General features: G+C 46.9%; 1 protein-coding gene across 1 annotated transcript; it reads right to left on the bottom strand.

Moving 5' to 3' along the window:
- Nucleotides 1-3,198: 3,198 nt before the first annotated feature.
- On the bottom strand, nucleotides 3,199-10,188 carry LOC100456442 (aflatoxin B1 aldehyde reductase member 3). The gene is made up of 7 exons (XM_024251126.3): nucleotides 9,162-10,188; nucleotides 6,819-7,006; nucleotides 6,522-6,626; nucleotides 5,659-5,755; nucleotides 5,326-5,425; nucleotides 4,627-4,756; nucleotides 3,199-3,516 (listed from the first exon to the last, which is right to left on the bottom strand). The coding sequence occupies exons 1-7, from the start codon at nucleotides 9,373-9,375 to the stop codon at nucleotides 3,355-3,357; spliced, it is 996 nt and encodes a 331-aa protein (XP_024106894.1). The 5' UTR covers nucleotides 9,376-10,188; the 3' UTR covers nucleotides 3,199-3,354.
- Nucleotides 10,189-21,932: the final 11,744 nt, after the last annotated feature.

Below are 21,932 nucleotides of genomic sequence, written 5' to 3'. Positions count from 1 at the left end.
GCTATTACGAGTAATGATATTGTGAAAACTCATGCCCAAGTTTTTTGTGGGGAGATATGTTTTCACTTCTCTTGGCTATATACCCACAAGTGGAACTGCTGAATCCTACGGTAATTTTATGTTTAATCCTTTGAGGAACTGCCGAACTATTTTCCAAAGTGGTTGTACCATTTTACATTCCCACCATCAGTGTGTGAAGATTCCAATTTCTCCACGGCACTTCTATTGTCTGTCTGTCTTACTACTCCCATCCTAGTGGGTGTGAAGTAGTGGAAACACATTGTGGTTTTTATTTTTATTTCCCTCATGGGTAATGATGTTAAGCGCTTTCTCATCTGTCTACTGACCATCTGTATATCTTTGCTAGAGAAAGTTCTCTTTGGATCCTTTGTTCATTTTTCAATTGCATTATTGATATTCTTATTGTTGAATTATAAGAGTTCTTTATATAATTCAAGCTTCTCCAACCCACGACCCGCAGGCCGCATGCAGCCCAAAGATGGCTTTGAATGTGTGGCCCAACACAAATTCGTAAACTTTCCCAAAACATTATGAGATTTTCTTGTGTTTTTTTTTTTTAAGTTCATCAGCCATCGTTAGTGTGAGTGTATTTTATATGCGGCCCAAGACAATTCTTCTTCCAGTGTGGCCCAGGGAAACCAAAAGATTGGACACCCCTGGTCTAGACAGAACATCATCTGGTAAATGATTTGCAAGTATTTTCTCCCATTCTGTGGGTTGTCATTTCACTTTCTTTATGGAGTCTTTAAAGTAAAAGAGTTCTAAACTTTGATGATGTCCAATTTAATTTTTCTTTTGTTGTGTGTGCTTCTGAGGAACAATTCCCCAATCCAAGGCCACAAGACTTATCCCTATATTTTCTTTTTCTTTCTTTGAGAGAGAGTTCTCGCTCTGTCACCCGGGCTGGAGTGGAGTGGCACAATTTTGGCTGGCTGCAACCTCTGCCTGCTGGGTTCAAGTGATTCTGGTGCCTCAGCCACCAGAGTAGCTGGGATTACAGGAGTGTGCCACCATCCTGGCCCTGTATTTTCTTCTAAAAGTTTTTATAATTTTAGCCTATACATTTAGGTCTATGACTCATTTTGTGTTTATTTTCTTATGTATGGTATGAGGAAGGGGTCCAACTTCAATTCTCTTACTTGCAAATATCCAGATGTTGTTGAAGATGGTTCTTTTCTTTTCTTTTCTTTTTTTCGAGATGGAGTCTTGCTCTGTCGCCCAGGCTGGAGTGCAGTGGCACGATCTCGGCTCACTGCAAGCTCCACCTCCCGGGTTCACACCATTCTCCTGCCTCAGCCTCCCGAGTAGCTGGGACTGCAGGCACCCGCCATCACGCCCGGCTAATTTTTTGTATTTTCAGTAGAGACGGGGTTTCACTGTGTTAGCCAGGATGGTCGCAATCTCCTGACCTCGTGATCCGCCTGCCCCGGCCTCCTAAAGTGCTGGGATTACAGGCATGAGCCACCGCGCCCGGCCTAAAGATGGTTATTTTCCTTGTTGAATTGTCTTGACACTCTTTACAATTAATTGACAATACATGAAAGGGTTTACCGCTGGACTCTAAATTCTAGTCCATTGATTTATGTCTAGCCTTATGCTAGGACCACACTGTCTTTAGCATTGTAGTTGTTTTTCCTGTTTATTTGTTTGTTTTTTGTTTTGTTTGGAGAATGGAATCTCACTCTGTCACCCAGGCTGGAGGGCAGTGGCCTGATCTCGGCTCACTGCAACCTTCATCTCCCAGATTCAAGCAATTTTCCCTGCCTCAGCCTCCCGAGTAGCTGGGATTACAGGCGTCTACCACCACGCCCGGCTATGTAGTTTTGTAGTAAGTTCTGAAACCAGAAAGTGGGGGTCCTCCAACTGTGTTCTTTTTCAAGCATGTTTTGGGTATCCTGGGTGCCCTGCATTTCCCTATGAATTTTAGAACCAGTTTTCCAACTTCTGTGTTCTCAAAAAAAAAGCTGGCTGGGTGTGGTGGCTCATGCCTGTAATCCCAGCATTCGAGGCACCAAGTGGGGCACATCAACTGAGGTCAGGAGTTCAAGACCAGCCTGGACAACATGGCAAAACCCAGTTTCTACAAAAATACAAAAAGTAACCAGGTGGGTGGCTTACACCTGTAATCCCAGCTACTCAGGAAGCTGTAGCAGGAGAATCACTTGAACCCAGGAGGTGGAGGTTGCAGTGAGCCGAGATTGCGCCACTGAACTCTAGCCTGGGAGACAGAGCAAGACTCTATATCAAAAAATAAATAAATAAATAAGCCAGTTGGGATTTGGACAAGGATTATGTTGAATTTTCTTATCATCTTGGGGATTTTGTCATTTTAAGCAATTGAATTTTGCCCAAGGCCCTGGAAGCCCACCCCTTGCACCAGTGTGCCCAGGATGTGGGATATGGAGTCAAAGATTATTTTGGAGCTTTACATTTTCACGCCTGCCCTACTGGGTTTCAGACTTGCGTGGGCCTGTTGCCCCTTTCTTTTGGCCGATTCCCCTTTTGCAATGGGAATCTTACCCAGTACGGGTACCACAATTGTATCGTGGAAGCAAATGACTTGTTTGATTATACAGATTCACAGGTGGATGAAACTTGCCTTGAGTCTCAGATGAGACTTTGGCCTTATGATTGAGTTGATGCTGAAACAAGTTAAGACTTTGGGTGACTACTGGGAAGGGATGACTGTACTTTGCAATGTGAGAAGAACATAACATTTGCGGGGGGGGGTGGTACTGGTACAATGATATCATTAGGGTATTTTGTCCCCTCCAAATCTCATGTTGCAATGTGATCCCCAATGTTAGAGGTGAGCCTGGTGGGAGGGGTTAGGCTATGGGGGCAAATCCCACATGAATGGCTTGGTGCCATCTGTACAGTAATGAGTGAGTTCCAGCTCTATGAGTTCACACAGGATCTGGTTGTTTAAAAGAGCCTGGAATTTCCTCCCCCGTCTGTCTCTTGCTCGCTCTCTCACCATGTGACACGCTGGCTCCGCTTCCCCCTCTGCCATGATTGTAAGCTTCCTGAGGCCCTCGCCAAGAGCAGATGCCGGCACCACACCCCCTTGTACAGACTGCAGAGTGGTGAGCCAAATAAACCTCTTTTCTTTATAAATGACCCAGTCTCAGGTATTCTTTTATAGCAACGCAAACAGACTAACACACAGCACCCTGGGAGGTTTCATTCTTCATTTGGTGGTGACTCTTCTGTTAGGTTTTTGTCCAAATACTTCCATCCCTAAGAATTTACTGAGGCAGTTCTAAATTAAAGAAAATGTGAGTAACAAAAGAGGTTACAGAAGAGCCTTGGGCAACCTGAGAAACGATGGGCCTAGCGGAAGTAGTTGGGACATTCGTGAGCAACTAAATGCCAGGCTTGATTAAAGGCGTCTACGACAGTCGGCTCCAGGGGCCCTTCCTCTGCCGCTGCCAAGTTCTGCTCCAGCTGCTCCAGGCTGGACATGCCCAGGATGACCGCGTCCCCGTGGGCACCCTGCAAGGGAGACGGCCAGACTTCAACCCTCTTCTGCTGCACAGCAACTCCACTCACAGCCCTCCCAGCCACCTCTCTGCTGAGATTTGGGCTCTCTTGTATCCCAGACATTCAGAAAGAACTTAAGGTGCCTTGGATAGCTGTACCCATGTGACTCAAAACCTGTATCCCTTCCCCTACTGCCACACGACGCTTCCAGACAGACCTACATTCACAGCCCAGTTCTGTCCCACAGCAGCTGTGTAAACACAGCTGTTATTAAACCTCTCTGAGACTCAATCCTCTTTTCTATTTTCAACATGGTTATGGGTGTGAAAAATTATGTAGAGCACTTAGCTCCCATTTATTATTGAGCACCTACTGTATATATGCCAGACACTATTGCAACATCTAAGGCTGGAGTTGGATATAAATTTGAATGAGGAAGACATGATGTACCAAGAGAGGGAAACTCCAGCTCCCACAAAAAGGATGAGACTAGTGGGCTTAACAGTTGAACCTGTGTTAAAATGTCTGCCCCTTTCATAGCTGGGTGAAACTCAGTTTCCTCATCAATAACACTGGGATAGTCATTTCATAAAGCTGAAGGAATAATGAAATCCCTGCAGTGAAGCCCTCATTACAAAGCCTGGCACTCGGATACCATCAAAGACCAATGGGAAGGCCGAGCGCAGGGGCTCAAGCCTGTAATCCCAGCACTTTCAGAGGCTGAGGAGGGCGAATTGTCTGAGTTCAGGAATTTGAGACCAGTCTGGGCAACATGGTGAAACCCTGTCTCTACTACAAATACAAACAATTAGCTGGGCATGGTGGCACATGCTTGTAATCCCAGCTACTCAGGAGGCTGAGACAAGAGAGTTGCTTCAGCCCAGGAGGCAGAAGTTGCAGTGACCCGAGATCATGTCACTGCACTCCAGCCTGGGTGACAGAGTGAGACTCTGTCTCCAAAAAAATAAAACATAGAAAAAGACCAGTGGGAAGAATGTTTGTGAGAGTTGAAAGAAAGAGAAATTTCAGAGGAATCTATAAACAAATGTTTCAGCCTTCACCTAAAGATATTGCTGGTTCCCCTGGAAGGGAAGAAGCTGAGCACTCAGGGTCGCTGGTTACCTGCAGCTGTGAGTGGTGGTACATCCACCGGAGGGTGGCTGAGGTCATGCTGGGGGCGCTGGCACCATATGCGGCCTGCAGGGCCTTCTCCACCAGGGCAATGCCCTCGAAGTGGTTCTCCTTCCAGTAGCTGGGAAGGGGGGATGGTGGCACAGGTGTCAGTACCATCAGGGCCACATTGGGAGCCACAGCCAAAGAGCCAACCAGGGCCACTGCCCCACCCCACACCCTGCAGCCCTGAGGGGCAGGTGTTCTCTCTAGTCATAGGTCTCCCACTTTGCTGGGCATCAGAACCACCCAGGATGCTGGGCCCCTCAGCAGAGACCTCAACGAATCTTTATTCCTGAGGACTCAGCAGCCTGCTCTTATTTTCCTTAGGGACATGAAGGCTGCTAAGATGGGTCAGGACTCAGCCCCAGGCCTCCTGGACCTCCCTCCAGAGCTCCTTCTTTCCTTCCTAGCAGGTGATTGCTCAGGAAAGAGCAATGACTTCAAGACCCCAAGGTCCAGGGAGACTCATTTCCTCCTGGAGGTCCCAAGACAACAAGAAAACCAATGGAGGGTTTGGAAATTCCTGAAGAAATTCAGGGGAGTAGGTGCAGCAGCAAGGAAAGGCCTTACCCCAGGAGCAGCCCAGGACTTCATTCCACATAAAGCAGACTCCACCCCAGCCATCCACACCAAGCACCCCCAGCTCACCGATTCCTGTACAACTCTGCCCAGGTATTCCCAAAGAAGCGGCCCACAGGCTGTTTCCCATCCTTGTCCTCATACTTGTACTTGCCAGTCAGCAGGCCCCCTGCGAGAAGGCAGCAATCAGCCCCTGGGCCCAGAGTGCCCCAGAGGCTGCCACATCCCTCAGGGCTCTGGTCTAGGGGAGGGGCAGAGACCCAGGAAGGCTGAAGGACACAGCCTTGACCTCTTTGACCTGAGAGGTCAAAGTTTGTCAAACCCTCCCTGCTTCCCAGGTCCTGGGCTGGGCATCTGTGGGTCGGGAATAGGCTGACACAGGGTCAGGAATGCACCACGTACCAGCCAGAGGGTTGAAGGCATAGAACCTCAGTCCAAAGTGCCTGAGGCAGGGGAAGAGTTCCGTTTCCACCTGCCGGGTGATGGCGTTGTACATGCCCTGTAAGGAGAGGGCCCCAGGGGAGAGGGTGGATGTGTCAAAAGAAGAGACTTCAAATTTACCCTTCCAGAACCCTGATTTCAGACCTTAACAATTCTAGGACTTTAACCATCTGGGCATATACTTATTCTTACTGGTGCTGGTGAAAGGGGCTTATGCCCAAGGAAAATTCATTCATTCAGCCAACTTTCATGAGCACCAACTATGGGCTGGTTGTCAGATTTAAATTCTTAAGCCAAAAGGACAGAGTCCCTTCCCTCAAGGTTTTATAATAAGGTCAAGTATAAACAGTTATAATTGAGTCATGAGGCAATCAGAATAGAAAGTTCTGTGACCAGTGCCTGGCACCAAGCAGGTGTACAAATATTTGTGCAATGAATCATGAGGAGGTAAACAAGGACCTGAGGTCTCAGGGTCTTCTGGGACCGTCTAGAAAGGCTTCCAGAGGAAGAGACACGTATGTGAGACCTGAACCCTTCTCCCAGGGAAGGGGCAGTGGTGGGGGAAGGGCTTGTTCCAGGCTGAGTGCAGGGGAAGGTGGGGAAGGAAGGGTCCAAGGTGCACAGTCAGGCAGGAAGGAAGCAGATGCCCAGTGGCCGGCCTGAGGAACTTGAATGGCATCCTGAGGGTACCTGGGAGCCATCTGCAGGCTTTCAGCAGGGGAGTGGCTGCTATGCAGAGGGTATGGGGGCAGTCAGAGGGGCAAAGACAGCCCAGGATGAGCAGGAGTTCTGGAGACCTTGGCCTCTGCAGCCCCGGCCCTCACCTGGTACACAGTGGGCAGGATCCAGCCATTGCTCTTGCAGAGGGTACAGATCTCGGCCACTTCCCAGGCAGCATAGTTGGAGAGGCCAAGCTCCACGAACTTGCCCTGCTCGGGTGAGGCTCCAGTCAGAACCCAGTGCAGCCCAGACCAGGAAAGGGAGGCCAGGGTGGGGCCCCTGGGAGTGGGGCTGTTCCCTGCTCCACCCTGGGACTGCCCTGGTGCCTCTGCTCTCACCATTAGGATCAGGATAAGGAGAGCAGCAGCGGACCACCTCCCAGAGCTCAGGGGTCCCCTCACCTCCTGGTGCAGCTGGTGGCAGGCACGCAGCGTCTCTTCCACCGGGGTGCTGTGGTCTGGCATGTGCAGGTAGAAGAGGTCCACTCGGGGACACTGCAGCCGCTTCAGTGACGTCTCCAGCTGGAACCGGAGACTGTCAGGCTTCAGGGAGTTCCCAAACAGTGGATTGGCCTTGGTATCAATTTTCACTGAGAGGAAAGAGAAATGAAATTCAGGGCCAGGTGCCGTGGCTCATGCCTGTAATCCCAGCACTTTGGGAGACTGAGGCAGGCAAATCAGAAGGTCAGGAGTTGAAGACCAGGTGGACCAACATGGTGAAACCCCGTCTCTAATAAAAACACAAAAATTAGCCGGGCGTGGTGGAGCCCGCCTGTAGTCCCCAGCTAGTCCGGAGTCTGAGGCAGGAGAATTGCTTGAACCCGGGAGGCGGAGGTTGCAGTGAGCCGAGATTGTACCACGGCACTCCACCCTGGCGACAGAGTGAGACTTCTTCTCAAAAAACCAACCAACAAACAAACAAATTAAAAAACAACAACAACAACAACAAAAAGAATCTTAGTTCCTAGTGAGCTGGACTAACAGGTGAGTGGAGAGTCCTCTTCCCACTTTTCACACTTAGAAAGTCACTTAGGCTGGCAGGAGGGCAGTCACTGGAGCCCTTGAGGCCTGGCAAGGAGCAGGTTTGAGGAACTATTCATCTGGAATTTTTCCATTCCACCACCACCCCTCTGCTTCTCAACTGAACTTAACTTCAGATCAGATCTGAGGACTTTCGCCAGCCAACCTTGGACTCAGGCAGAAGACAAAGAAGGATTAAAAAAGAAAAGAAAAAAAAATCAGAAATAAGGGCCAGGCAGAGGGTGCAGATTTGTGGTGGCTCACACCTGTAATCTCAGCACTTTGGGAGGCCAGAGCAGGAGGATCACTTGAGCTCAGGAGTTTGAGACCAGCCTGGGCACCAAAGTGAGACTCTGGTTTTGATGAATAATACAAAAAATTAGCCGGGTGTGGTGGCACAGGCCTGTAGTAGTCCCAGCTACTCAGGAGGCTGAGGTGGGAGGATGGATTGAGCTCTGAGAGGTCAAAGCTGAAATGAGCCATATTGCACAACTCCACTCCAGCCTGGGCAAAAAAGCAAGACCCTGTCTCAAAAAAAAAAAAAAAAAAAAAATCAGAAATATGGTTAGAGCTCTCACCGAGTGGCAGCTGGGTGATCTAGAAAGAGCGTGGCACTGAGATGCATGCACAGGCTAGGTTTGTTCTGGATCTACCATGTGGTGAATCAGAGGAGAAATAAGACTCCACTCAGACACTCAGAGTGGAAGGAGGCAAATGGTGCTAATACTAAGAACAAAGAAACAGCTAACATTTCCCAGCCCTCACTATGTGCCTGCCAGGCATCGGCCTAAGCACTGCAAATGGCATCAGACTGAGGGCGGCTCCTCCTGCCCCTATACACACATCCTCCCCTCCGGCCACACCTGCCTCCTCCAGCACCTGCGGCATTGCCAAATCACATTTGCCTTTCCACACCCATGCCCACTGCCCTGACGCCCTTGCCCTTTGTACTCTTCCTGACAAACTCCTATCTGTTCTTTCTTCACAGGGTCCCTCCCAGGAAGGGGTCACTCTGGGCTCCCCAGCCATCTCTAGAACTGGAGCTTCCTGGAGTGGGTTAGTGTCCATTTCTCTCCAATAGCCTCAGACAGAGCCTCCACAGAGAGGGCAGTGAGACCTGTACCACCCCAATCCCTCATCCCCCTGAGGGAGCTGCCAAGGCTCCCGGGCACTGCCACCCTTGTGAGGTGCCCTTGTGTGTACCACAAGGTACTCAGAGCAAAGTCCGGGGCCCCGAGCAGGCTGGCATGTGCAAAGGAGGAAGCAGATAGTGTGCTGGGTCCAAACTCTGATTTCGGACTGTGCCAGGGAGTGCCAGGCGGCAAGAACAGAATTTCTGCAGATCAGGCCCGTCAAGGGCACCTGGAGGGCACAGGTGGGGACAGGAGCTGCACAATGCCAGATTCCAATGTTTTTCGTGCTCCAGAGAGGGGCTAGCCAAGTCATTCCAGGCAAGACCAAGTCATGCCGGCGTCAGTGAGGGTGCTGGCTACCTCCCGGAAGAGAAGAGAGACGAACAGAAGAGAAGACGAGAGAAAAGTTGTCCGGAGCTAGACGTGCCTAAGGAGCCTGGGGTTCCCAAGGCTGCGAGGTGGACGGGGGTGGGGGCGGTGGGGGGGACAAAGCCTTGGGTGCTGCCCCGGGCCAGGGAGAGCGGTGCGGTGCACGGCTGTGGACAGGCTCAGCTCTGCACGGTGCAGAGGGAGGATCAGGGGCCACTGTTACCTCTGCAGTCGCTGCCGCCCAGCCCAAGCCCCAGGCCGCCAAGGATGGTCTCGGAATGGCCGTCGCTGTACACGAAGGCGGTGTCTATCTCGGTGTGGCCGCGCTCCAGGAAGGCGCGCGTGACTGCGGCGCTGGTGGGCGCGTCCATGCGGCGCCCCATCTCCATGGCCCCCAGCACCGTGGCTGGCCGGGCCCGCGACAGCTGCCGGGACATGACGGCGGCAACGGGAGACTGCGACAGCCCCGGAGCAGCGGCGCGCAGCGGTCGGAAGCACCAGCCCCGGAGCGGGCGGCCGCTTGGCTTTAGAGACTGGCTCGGGCCCCGCCCACCGGGGGGTGCAGCTGAGGGCGCGGCCGAAGGTGCCCAACGCCGCCCACGAGCTCGACTCCACGCTCGGCTACTAGGACCTTCTGTACTTGCACCGAGCAAGCTGCGAAATGGCTGTGGCTTCGTACCGGTGACTCGCGTCTTGGAGATTTTAACACTCCTCAACGTCCCCAAGGGTGAGGGGGTCCAAGGGTGGCAACTATCCCAAAAGGCGGGGACTCTTCAGGCCTCCCTGCCCCGTCGTCCCTCCTTCCTCGGCCTTGCCCCGGAGCTGTCCTGGGTCTCTGTCTCCTCCAGGAGGGAGCTTACAGGGTGGGGTGGACCTAGGGCTGTCACGCCTGCTGTGTGGTCCTGGAGAATGAGGCTTACCAAAGGCTCAAGACAGCGTCCCCATGGAGTGACATGGTTAAAGTGTTGAAAGAAAAGAACTGTTGGCATTGAATTCTGTGAATTAAGTGAAAAAAAAAAAAAAACTGACTGGCTCTGGTGACTTACACCTGTAATGCCAACACTTTGAGAGATCAAGGCAGGAGGATCACTTGAGCCCAGGAGTTTGAATCCAGCCTGGGCAACGTAGGGAGGCCCTGTCTCAAAAGAAAAAAAAAAAAGATAGAAAAATGGACCAGTGCCCAGCTGCAGTGAGCTGTGATAGCTCTACTGCACTCCACCCTGGGTGACAGAGGGCAAATCTGTCTCCAAATACAAAAGAAAAAAAGACCAATAGATAGATGGAACAAATGAAAAACCAATAGCAAAATTGATTTAAACCCAATCATATCAATAATTGAATAAATATAAATGATGTAAATGCTCACAAGTAAAAGGCAGTAATTGTTAGAATGGATAAAAAAGCAAAACCAATATGGTAAATACCAGAAAGCTATTCAAATATAAAAACAGAGATAGTTTAAGAGCAAAAAGATGGGAAAAGACATACACTGATAAAACTAAATTTTAAAAAGTTGGAATAGCTAAATGAATATCAGACAAAGTAGATTTCAAAACAAAGAATACTGGCCCACACAGTGGGCGATATACTAGCCCACACCTGTAATCTTAGCATTTTGGGAGGCTGAGAAGGAAGGATTGCTTGAGCCCAGGAGTTTGAGACTAGCCTGGGCAACACAGGGAGATCTTATCTCTACAACAAAATTTTAAAAATTATCAAATTGTGGTAGCATGCGCCTGTGGTCCCAGTTACTTGGGAGGCTGAGGTGGGAGAATCACCTAAGCCTGGGAGGTCGAGGCTGCAGATTGAGACCCTGTCTCAAAGCAACAACAACAACAACAACAACAAAAACTACCAAAGACAAAGAGGGACATACCATAATGACAAAGAGGTCAATTAATAAAGAAGATATAATTCTAAATATATATGCACCTAAGCATAGATCATCAAAATACATGAAAAACAATAATAGAACTAAAGAAGAAGTAGATAAATACAAAATTATAATTGGAGATTTCAACACACCATTCTCAATAGTTGTAGAACCGTTATCAGTCATAATTTACAGAAACTCAGTAAAGGTATACAAGACTCAATGCTATTAACCAATTCCACAAAAACAACATGAATGGAATATCCAACAACAGCAGGATATGCATTCTTTTCAAGTGCACATCCACCAAGATATACCACATTTGGAGGCATAAAACAAGTCTTAATAAATGTAAAAGAGGCGGGAGCGGTGGTTCATGCCTGTAATCCCAGCACTTTGGGAGGCCAAGGCAGGTGGATTCACTGAGGTCAGGAGTTTGAGACCAGCCTGGCCAACACAGTGAAACCCCGTCTCTACTAAAAATACAAAAATTAGCCAGGCGTGGTGGCATGCCCCTGTAATCTCAGCTACTCAGGAGGCTGAGGCAGGAGAATCACTTAAACCTGGTTGATGGAGAGTGCAGTGAGCCGAGATCAGGCCATTGCACTCTAGCTTGGGCAACAGTGTGAGACTCCATATTAAAAATAAAAAATAAATACATTTTAAAGGATTCCAATCATACAAAGTACATCTCTGAACACGATGGAATTATACTAGAAAATAATAACAGAGGCTGGGCGTGGTGGCTCACGCCTTTAATCCCAGTGCTTTGGGAGGCCGAGGTGGGCAGATCACTTGAGGTCAGAAGTTCAAGACCAGCCTGGCCAATATGGTGAAACCCCATCTCTACTAAAAATACTAAAAAAATTAGCCGGGCATTGTGGTGTGTGTCTGTAATCCCAGCTACTCAGGAGGCTGAGGCAGGAGAATTGCTTGAACCTGGGAGGCAGAGGTTGCAGTGAGCCAAGATCGCACCACTCCACTCCAGCCTGGGTGACAGAAAAAGACTCTATCTCAAAAAAAAAAAAAAAAAAGAAAGGAAAACAAAATAATAACAGAATTTAGAGCCTGAGAGGGAACTGAAAATAAGTAAATAAGTTAATAAATAGAAGAAAAAGGAAAAATAGAAAATAATAATGGAATGATATCTGGAAAATCTCCACATATTTAGAAATTAAATAACCCATGGGTCAAATATGTAATCACAAGGAAAATTAGATCGTATTTTGAACTGAATGAAAGTAAAAACAGGACATATCAAATTTTCTGAGATGCAGCCACAGTAGTGCTATGAGGGAAATTTATAGCACCACTTTGACATATTATAAAAGAAGAAATATTTCAAATCAATAATGTAAGCATTTACTTTTTTTTTTTTTTTTTTTTTGAGACAGTCTCATTCTTTCGCACAGGCTGGAGAGCAGTGGTGCAATCTCAGCTCACTGCAACCTCAGCCTCCTGGGTTCAATCAATTCTCATGCCCCAGTTTCCTGAGTAGCTGGAATTACAGGCATGTACCACCATGCCCGGCTAATTTTTGTATTTTTAGTAGAGAAGGGGTCTCACCATGTTTGCCAGGCTGGTCTTGAACTCCTGGCCTCAAGGGATCCTCTTGCCTCAGCCTCCCAAAGTGCTGGGATTACAGGTGTGAGCCACTGCACCGGCCGAGGCTTGTACTTCAAGAAACCACAAAAGGAAGAGTCAAATAAAACCAAAATTAGCAGAAGAAAGGAAATAATAAAAATAATAGCCAAAATAGGCTGATGTGGGAGAATCATTTGAACCCAGGAGGCAGAAGCTGCAGTGAGCCAAGATCACTCCTTTGCACGCCAGCCTGGGAAACAGAGCAATACTCCATCTCAAAGAAAAAAAAAAAGCCAAAATAAATGAAATATAAAACAAAAACATCAGCAAAAGTCAGTAAAACCAGAAGTAGGTTCTATAAACACATCGCTAAAGTTGATAAACCTCTGGCTAGACTGATCAGGAATAAAAGAGAGAATACACAGATTAACCACACCAGAAAGAGCAGAAGAGACACCACTACAAATTGTACAAAAATTAAAATGACAGTAAGGTAGATTATTAAAACCTTTATGTGAATACATTTAGTAAGTGAGATGAAATGGACGACTTCCTTGAAAAACACAAACTACCAAAGCCCACTAAGGAAAAATGAGACAGCTGGGCACAGTGGCTCACACCTGTAATCCCAGCACTTTGGGAGGCCAAGGCAGACAGATCACTTGAGGTCAGGAATTGGAGACCAGCCTGGTCAACATGGTGAGACCCCAGCTCCACTAAAAATCCAAAAATTAGCTGGGTGTGGTGGTGTGTGCCTGTAATCAGTTACTCGGAAGGCTGAGGCAAGGAGAAACGTTTGAACCTGGGAGGCAGAGGTTCCAGTGAGCCAAGATCATACCACTGCACTCCAGCCTGGGCGACAGAGCCAGACCCCGTCTAAAACAAGAAAAAAAAAACAACAACCTGAATTTTGTTTTTTTTCTTAAGACAGGGTCTTGCTTTGTCTTCTAAGTTTGAGTTCAATGGTGCAATCATAGCTCACTGCAGCCTCAACCTCCTGGGCTCAAGCGATCCTTCTGCCCAAGCCTCCCAAGTAGCTGGGACTACAGGTGAACCTCACTACACCTGGCTAATTTTGTAAAAATATTTTTGTAGAGACAGGGTCTCGCTATATTTCTCAAGCTGGTTTCAAACTCCTGGGCTCAAGTATTCTTCCTGCCTCACCCTCCCAAAGTGCTGGAATTACAAGTGTGAGCCATCTCGTCTAGTCCAGATATTGAATTCTTGATAAAAAAAATACTTCCACAAAGAAAACTCCAGGTCTACATGGCTTCATTGGACACTTAAGGAAGAAACAACATCAATTCTGCACAAATGATTATAGTATGTAGACGAGGAGAGGTCACTTACCAACTCATCTTGAAGCTAGTATTACCAGATACCAAATGACACAAAAATGTTACAAGAAAAGAAACTACACACATATCCTTCATGGATCTAGACACAAAATCCTTTTTATTTTTTTCAAAAATCCTTTTAAAACTTAGCAAAGTGAATACAGTAGTAAATACAAACAATAATGCATCATGACCAAGTTAGTTTCATCCCAGGAATACAAGGTTGGCTTAATATTTTAAAATCAATCAATATAATTTACTATACTAACAGGCTATAAGACAAAACCCATATCACCATCTCAATAGATGCAGAAAAAGCATTTGACAAAATTTAATACCTATTCATGAAAGGAAAATAAACCTCTCAGCCAACTAGGAATAGAACGGAATTCCTGAAACCGATAAAGGGCATCCATAGACCAGGAGCAGTAGCTCATGCCTATAATCCCAGACTTTGGGAGGACAAGATGGGCGGATTGCTTGAGCCCAGGAGCTCAAGACCAGTGTGGGCAACATAGCAAGACCCTTCTCTACAAAAAATAAAATAAAATAATTTTTAAAGAGCATACACAAAACACCTATAGCTAATATATTTAATGATGAAATCAGAAAGTTTTGCCCTAAGATTGGGAACCAATGATGTCCACTCATTCAACATTGTATTGAAGATACTAGTTATTTCAATATATTTCTTTGTTGTTGTTGTTGTTGTTTTTTGAGGGGGGACAGGTCTTGCTCTGTCACCCAGGCTGTAGTGCAGTGGCATGGTCTTGGCTCACTGCAGCCTTGACCTCCTCCTGAGCTCAAGAGATCCTCCTACTTCAGCCTCTGGAGTAGCTGGGACTACAGGTGCACACCACCACACCTGGATAATTTTTTGAGTGCCAGTAGTGGCAACAACTCAATCACTAATGTTCAGTGTTGATGGAGCAAGCCAGGTGTGGTGGCACGTGCCTGTAGTCCCAGCTACTCAGGAGGCTGAGGCAGGAGAATCACTTGAACCAGGGAGGCAGAGGCTGCGGTGAGTCAAGATTGCACCACTGCATTCCAGCCTGGGCAATAGAGTGAGACTCTGTCTCAAAAATAAATAAATAAATAAAAATAAAAATAAAAATTTTTACCCTTTTGACAGCATGTCAGCCTTCTGGGTTCTGTTCCCCGAGCTCAACCCTAAGCCAAGCATTTTAAGGTTTGGGGAAATTAACTTCTCCCAGTTTGGAGGAACATTATAGAAGAAGAGATAGGAGCCATTTTAAATCATGAATGAAGGAAGGAAAAATACCATAGAAAAGTCTGGGGGTTTGGGTGGTAGAATTGGAGAAGCTGACAATGTGAAAGAAAGTGAGGGAGGAAGGGCCAGGGCATCTGGAAGTTGCATTTGAGGGTTTCCTGGGGGTTTGTTTCTCTAGTTTTGGGGAATCATTCCCTTTGGGCCTGTCTGATATGACTGCTGAAAGAGCTGAGTCAATTGTGCAATGCTTTGCAAAGGTCTAGTAAGAAGGCCATGCTCTTGTGCAAAAGAAAATGAGCTGTTTTTTCTTCAAAATCTCAGGGTCAAAGGAGTCCCAGTGCTTCAGAATGCACTCCAGAGGAGGGGAAGGGGAAGACAGTGAGGGCGCCACCCCTACTGTTTTCCCTCCTTGGTTCCTGGGTCCCAGCATCTTGTTAAATGTGCCTCCCATGGTTGCAGGTGTGACCCCCAGCCATGGAACCAGAGGAACTAAGTGATTGGGGTTAGTCATGCTTACCCATGTGACTCTAGTCCTGCACTTGTGATTTCCTTTTGACTTCCAAGACTTGTGTGACCTGTGTGGCTCCCTGAAAAACGGATCTTGGGAGAGACTACGTAACAGTTGCATTTAGGCAACTGTTGTATTTCCCTCCATAATGGAGGAAGTGAGCTGGTTTGAGGTCTATATCCTGCTATTATGACTCATGCTAAAGTACCCTTAGAGAATGGTTCCAGTTAACTTCCAGACTTAAATTACCCTTACTATTTAAGTACTATTTTAATTAGAAGCAGAATAGGTGCCTTAAAAAAAACATAGGAACCAAATGGCTATTTTCCTGCTGATGGACAGTATTGAGACTAAAATTTTGTTTTGGAGGACATTTTCCTCCTTATTGTTGAAGGCAGAGTTTTCCCATTTATGGAAGTAGCATAAAGCCTGGTGTCCAGCAAAGGGGTGCAGAAAGGGAGGAGAATTGGGAAGCTAGAGTGTTTTGGCAAAGGGCCGAAAATGTGCCTCATGGAGAGGATTCCTATGCCACTGGGTAGAGCTGTTGACCTTTAAATGCCATGTGCTCTCCAGACCAAGGGCAGAGAGAGACCTCACTACGGGGAGAGGAGGGGAAGATCCACTGTTCCTAGAAAATCACAAAAATGGCATTGCCTTGAGCACTACCTCGGTTACTACAGTATTTCCTGATCTTGCCTAACAGGATTACTTCCTTGAACTGTAAAAATTCCCAGTGCTTCAGAATGTTCTCCCCAGCAAGCCTGTCCCCCAAGTCTTATAAGGCTGCCAGCCACACTAACCATTTTTAAATAGCTGAAGGGGGCCCAGTATTTGATTTGATTTTAAAATGGAGGCCAAGAACCTTGAAATGAAAGGACAGGGTTGAGGTCCACTCCTGTCCTCACTGTTCTGATGATGATACCTTGATCCCACCTGGGGCCCCAAAATGAAGCAGTGTCGTTCATCTGGGGTAATACCCAAGGTTCATTGCCTCATGCCAAGGAGGTCAAGGACACGAACACATGTGAAGTGAGGTTAAGAGCAGAGGTTTAATAGGCAAAAGAAAAAGAGAATAGCTCTCTCTCCTGCAGAGAGAGGGGCACCTGAGTGGGTCTTCTGGCCTGCAGCAGCATGCACAAGGACAGGCATGAGGAGGCAGTGTCTGATTTACATAGGGCCCAAACATTGGTTGGAACAGGTGTGATGTTTACATAGTGCAGGAAGAAGTTCCCCGCCCCACCCTAATCTATTTTGCAAATGGATTTTTTTTTTTTTTTGAGATGGAGTTTCACTCCTATTTCCCAGGCTGGAGTGCAGTGGTGTGATCTCGGCTCACTGCAACCTCCGCCTCCCAAGTTCAAGAGATTCTCCTGCTTCAGCCTCCTGAGTAGCTGGGATTACAGGCACCTGCCACTACGCCCAGCTAATTTTTGTATTTTTAGTAGAGACACCGTTTCAACATGTTGGCCAGGCTGGTCTTCAACTTCTGACCTCAGGTGATCTGCCCGCCTCAGCCTCCCAAAGTGTTGGGATTACAGGCATGTGCCACCACACCTGGCCACAAATGGCTTCTCTACCTGGCTGGCACCATGTTGCCTGCTCCTTACTGTACATCTGGTTGACAAAGAAAAAGGGAAGAGATGGAACCACCATGTTGAACATGACTAGCCTCCAGGGGGCCTTTTCCTATTGGCAGAGCTGCTGGCATTCACCCCTGCAAGCTTCCAGCTTGCTTATCTATGTCTGCAGCTTGATTTTACAGGCTGCACTTTGTTAGGAAAGAAATGATTCGGGGGCTGCTTTTCATTAAAAGGAAAACCTTACCGAGGACTTCCTTACCCTCACTATCTGCCTAAATAAGTTCTTAGATCACAGGGAGTGTCCAGTTTGCCCGCTGGCCTCCAGATACCCGAGCCTGCAGATCACACGCATCTCCACCTTCTTCCAGCACTTCCAGTGCATCACTGCACTCAAAAGTTTCAGGAGTTCCAGGACAGCCAGCCATGGAGCCTGTAGACAGGGAGTGCCTCGTGAAGGCTGCCAAGGCAGTGGAGGCCCAGGTTATGGCATCCCAGGAAATGAGCCGGGAGGAAAGCATTCAGGAACTGATGAGCATGGAGAAAGAAAGCACTTTGTAGGAACAGATGAGGAAGATGTGGGGGATGATGTACAGAAATTACAAGTAAGTGAAGCTGATATTAAACAGGATTTTGCTGCAAAGAGAAAAAGGCTAGAATGTATATGAATGCTTTTTTTTTTTTTTTTTCAGAGACAGAGTCTTGTTCTGTCACCCAGAGCTGGAGTGCAATGGCGCGATCTCGGCTCACTGCAACCTCCGCCTCTTGGGTTCAAGCAGTTCTCCTGCCTCAGCCTCCCGACTAGCTGGGATTACAGGCGCCGCCACCACGCCCAACTAATTTTTATTTTTAGTAGAGACGGGGTTTCACCATGTTGGCCAGGCTGGTCTCGAACTCCTGACCTCGTGATCCACCTGTCTTGGCCTCCCAAAGTGCTGGGATTACAGGCATATATGAATGCTTTTATCCACACCACTAAGAAGAGAACTGAACACGTTTTGAAAACACAAGAGGAAAGGCAGAAACTTCATTGCAAATTTTCTAAGCAGTTTCTGACTTTGTTTCAAGACTGGAACACACACGGGGAAGGCTGAGGAACAAGAGGAACAAAAACTAGCTAAAATGTTTCAAGAGCAACAAAAGAATTGTCTATAAGCTAGAATGGTTCAGAGAGACAGAAACTGAAACAAATTAAACTGAAATCAGCAATTCCTTCGGAGTTTGGAGGACCTAGAAGAGAATCAGAGTTCATCTCACTGATGAACAAAGTGACCTTAGAAAAGAAATGGCCAGGTTGCAAACAAAACTTATGAAGGAAACTCTGCAGCAAGACTTGGCACTTATTCATTTGTCTCTTCTACCTGTGTTACTCTTGTGACTGAAGAAAGAACTTGAACCAATGTGTAATGGTTAATATTGAGCATCAACATGATAGGATTGAAGGATGCAAATTACTGTTCCTGGTGTGTCTGTGAGGGAGTTGCCAAAGTAGATTAACATTTGAGTCAGTGGACTGGGAGAGGCAGACCCACCCTCAATCTGGGTGGGCACCATCTAATCACCTGCCAGCCCAGCTAGAATAAAGCAGGCAAGAGAAGATGGAAGAGTAGACTTGCTGAGTCTTCCAGCTTTCATCTTTCTCCTGTGCTGGATGCTTCCTGCCCTTGAACATGAGACTCCAAGTTCTTCAGCTTTTGGACTCTTGCACTTACACCATTGGTTTGTGGGGGGCTCTCAGGCCTTTGGCCACAGACTGAAGGTTGCACTGTCGGCTTCCCTACTTTTCAGGTTTTGGGACTCAGGCTGATCCACCACTGGCTTCCTTGCTTCTCAACTTGCGGCCGGCCTATCGTGGGACTTGACCTTGTGAATGTGTGAGTCAATTATCCTTAATAAACTCTCCCCCTTTTTTGTTTGTTTGTTTTTTGAAACAGAGTCTCACTCTGTTGCCCAGGCTGGAGTGCAGTGGCTCACTGCAACCTCCGCCCCCTCGGTTCAAGCAATACTGTCTCAGCCTCCCACATAGCTGGGATTACAGGCACCTGCCAACATGCCCAGCTAATCTTTGTATTTTTTAGTAGGATGGGGTTTCACCATTTTGGTCAGGCTGGTCTCGAACTGCTGACCTCAGGTAATCCACGTGCCTCGGCCTCCCAAAGTGCTGGGATTACAGGCGTGAGCCGCCACACCCGGCCAATAAACTCCCTTTCTTATGTACATATGTCCTGTTAGTTCTGTCCCTCTAAAGAACTCTAATATGCTATGTTATATGACATAAGCATGACATTAACTACACTAAACCACATGACAGTGTTTTTAAAATTCTTGTATAAAGCAGTATCTCATTAGTTTGTGTGTTAAATGCAAGACCTTGCTTCTTTAATCTGTTGAATGAACCCCAAACAGTAATATCGGTAACAGCAATCGCACAGTTATATACACAGTCAATTAAGTTTTAGCACTAACGATAATTTAATTTTAGGTGTGGCCTCTGTGGATCTGTATCAGTCCCAAAATTTAGAAAGCACAGGCATGGAAGGGTACATTTTTCTCACCTAAGGAAAAATAGTAAGAGAAGACAAAATGTTAAAATAAAAAATCGGCCAGGCGCGGTGGCTCACGCCTGTAATCCCAGCATTTTGGAGGGCCGAGTGGGCGGATCACGAGGTCAGGAGATTGAGACCATCCTGGCTAACACAGTGAAACCCTGTCTCTAGTAAAAATACAAAAAAAGTAGCTGGGCGTGGTGGTGGGCGCCTGTAGTCCCAGCTACTCGGGAGGCTGAGGCAGGAGAATGGTGTGAACCCGGAAGGCGGAGCTTGCAGTGAGCCGAGATCACGCCACTGCACTCCAGCCTGGGTGACAAAGCGAGACTCCATCTCAAAAAAATAATAATAAATAAAAAATAAAAAAATAAAAATAAAAAATCGATGCCACCTCCTTCTTCAGTCTTTCATACAGCACAGAACAGCTTCCTTAGTTTGAGGATGATTAAATATATGAGATGCTCTCCAGATCCAGCTCTGCTTCTTTAGACTTTTTTGTTCCTTGTCACTTATTTATTTATTACTATTTTTTGAGACAGAGTCTTGGTCTGTCACCCAGGCTGGAGTGCAGTGGCGCAATCTCAGCTCACTGCAACCACGGCCTCCCGGGTTCAAGCAATTCTTCTACCTCAGCCTTCTGAGTAGCTGGGACTACAGGCGCCCGCCACCTCGCCCAGTTAATTTTTGTATTTTTAGTAGAGACGGGGTTTCACCATATTGGCCAGGCTGTTCTTGAACTCCTGACCTCGTGATCCACCTGCCTCAGCCTCCCACAGTGCTGGGATTACAGGTGTGACCCACCGCGCCTGGCCTCACTTATTTATTTTTAAATTAACAAATAAAATTGTATATATATTTAAGGTGTACAACATGGTGTCTTCAAGGATCTCTTTAGATATGAAATAGCTGAATTCAAGAGACCATCAACTATGTTTGAGATATAGTATCCGGAAGATGTTTCATACTTAATTCCCTTTTTTTTTTTTTGGAAAAATGTTCCATTGTACATACAGATATTTTGTTTATCCATTCATTTATTGATTGACTTTTGGGCAGTTTCCACTTTCTGGCTATTATGAATAATGCTGCTATAACATTCATGTAATTTTTAATAAGGACATATATTTCTTTTTTTTTTTTTTGAGACAGAGTCTCACTCTGTCGCCCAGGCTGGAATGCTGTGGCGAGATTTCGGCTCACTGCAACCTCCGCCTCCCAGGTTTAAGCGCTTCTCCTGCCTCAGCCTCCCAGGTAGCTGGGATTACAGGTGTGTGCCACCATGCCTGGCTAATTTTTGTATTTTTAGTAGAGATGGGGTTTCACCATGTTGGCCAGGCTGGTCTTGAACTCCTGACCTCAGGTGATCTGCCCGTCTCAACCTCCCAAAGTGCTGGGATTACAGACATGAGACACTGCGCCCGGCCTCATTTCTTCTAGGTATACGTAGGGAGTGAAATTTCTGGGTCATATAAATATTTAATCTTTTGAAAAACTGCCAGAATGTTTTCCAAAATGGTTGCACCGCTTTAGTCTCAATGGTGGTGTCCTAAGTCTCCCATTTCTCCAAACCCTCAACACTTGTTATTTTCTGTATTTTATTGACTCTGATGATCCTAGTGCTTAGCGGATTTGAAGGGGTTTTGATTTGCTTTTCCCTGATAAGTACTGATTTTGAGCAGCTTTCCATGTGGTTACTGACCACCTATAACCTCTGGAAAAAGGTCTATTCCAATAATTTGCCCATTGTTTTCATTGGGATTTCTTTTTTTTTTTTTTTTTTTTTTTGAGGCAGGGTCTTGCTGTGTTGCCCAGGCTGGAGTGCAATGGTCTGATCTTGGCTCACTGCAGCCTCCACCTCCTGGGCCTTAGAGATCCTCCCACCTCTGCCTCTCGATTGGCTGGGACCACAGGTGCCCGCCACCATACCCGACTAATTATTTTGGTATTTTTTATAGAGACAGGGTTTTGCCATGTTGCCCAAGCTGGTCTTGAACTCCTGGGCTTAAGTGATCTGTCCGCCTGGCCTCCCAAAGTGCTGGGATTACAGGCATGAGCCAGTGCACCCAGGTGGGTTTTCTCTTTTATTAAGTTGTAAGAGTCCTGTATCTATTCTAGCTACAAGATCCTTAGCAGATATGTGATTTGCAAAACACTATCCCATTCTGTGGGTTGTCTTTTCACTTTCTTGATAGTGTTCCCTGAAGCACGAATACTTTAAACTTTGATGGTGTTGACTTTTTCTTTTGCCACGTGTGCTTTTAGTGTCAACATCTAAGAAACCACTGCCTAATCCAAAGTCACACTTACTCAAGTATTTTCTTCTAAGAGTTTTATAGTT

Source organism: Pongo abelii, chromosome 1 (assembly GCF_028885655.2).
Source record: "Pongo abelii isolate AG06213 chromosome 1, NHGRI_mPonAbe1-v2.0_pri, whole genome shotgun sequence".
NCBI classification, from domain to species: Eukaryota; Metazoa; Chordata; class Mammalia; order Primates; family Hominidae; genus Pongo; species Pongo abelii.
The sequence above is the reverse complement of the archived record's forward strand: the minus strand, read 5'-3'. Positions and strand labels throughout refer to the sequence as shown.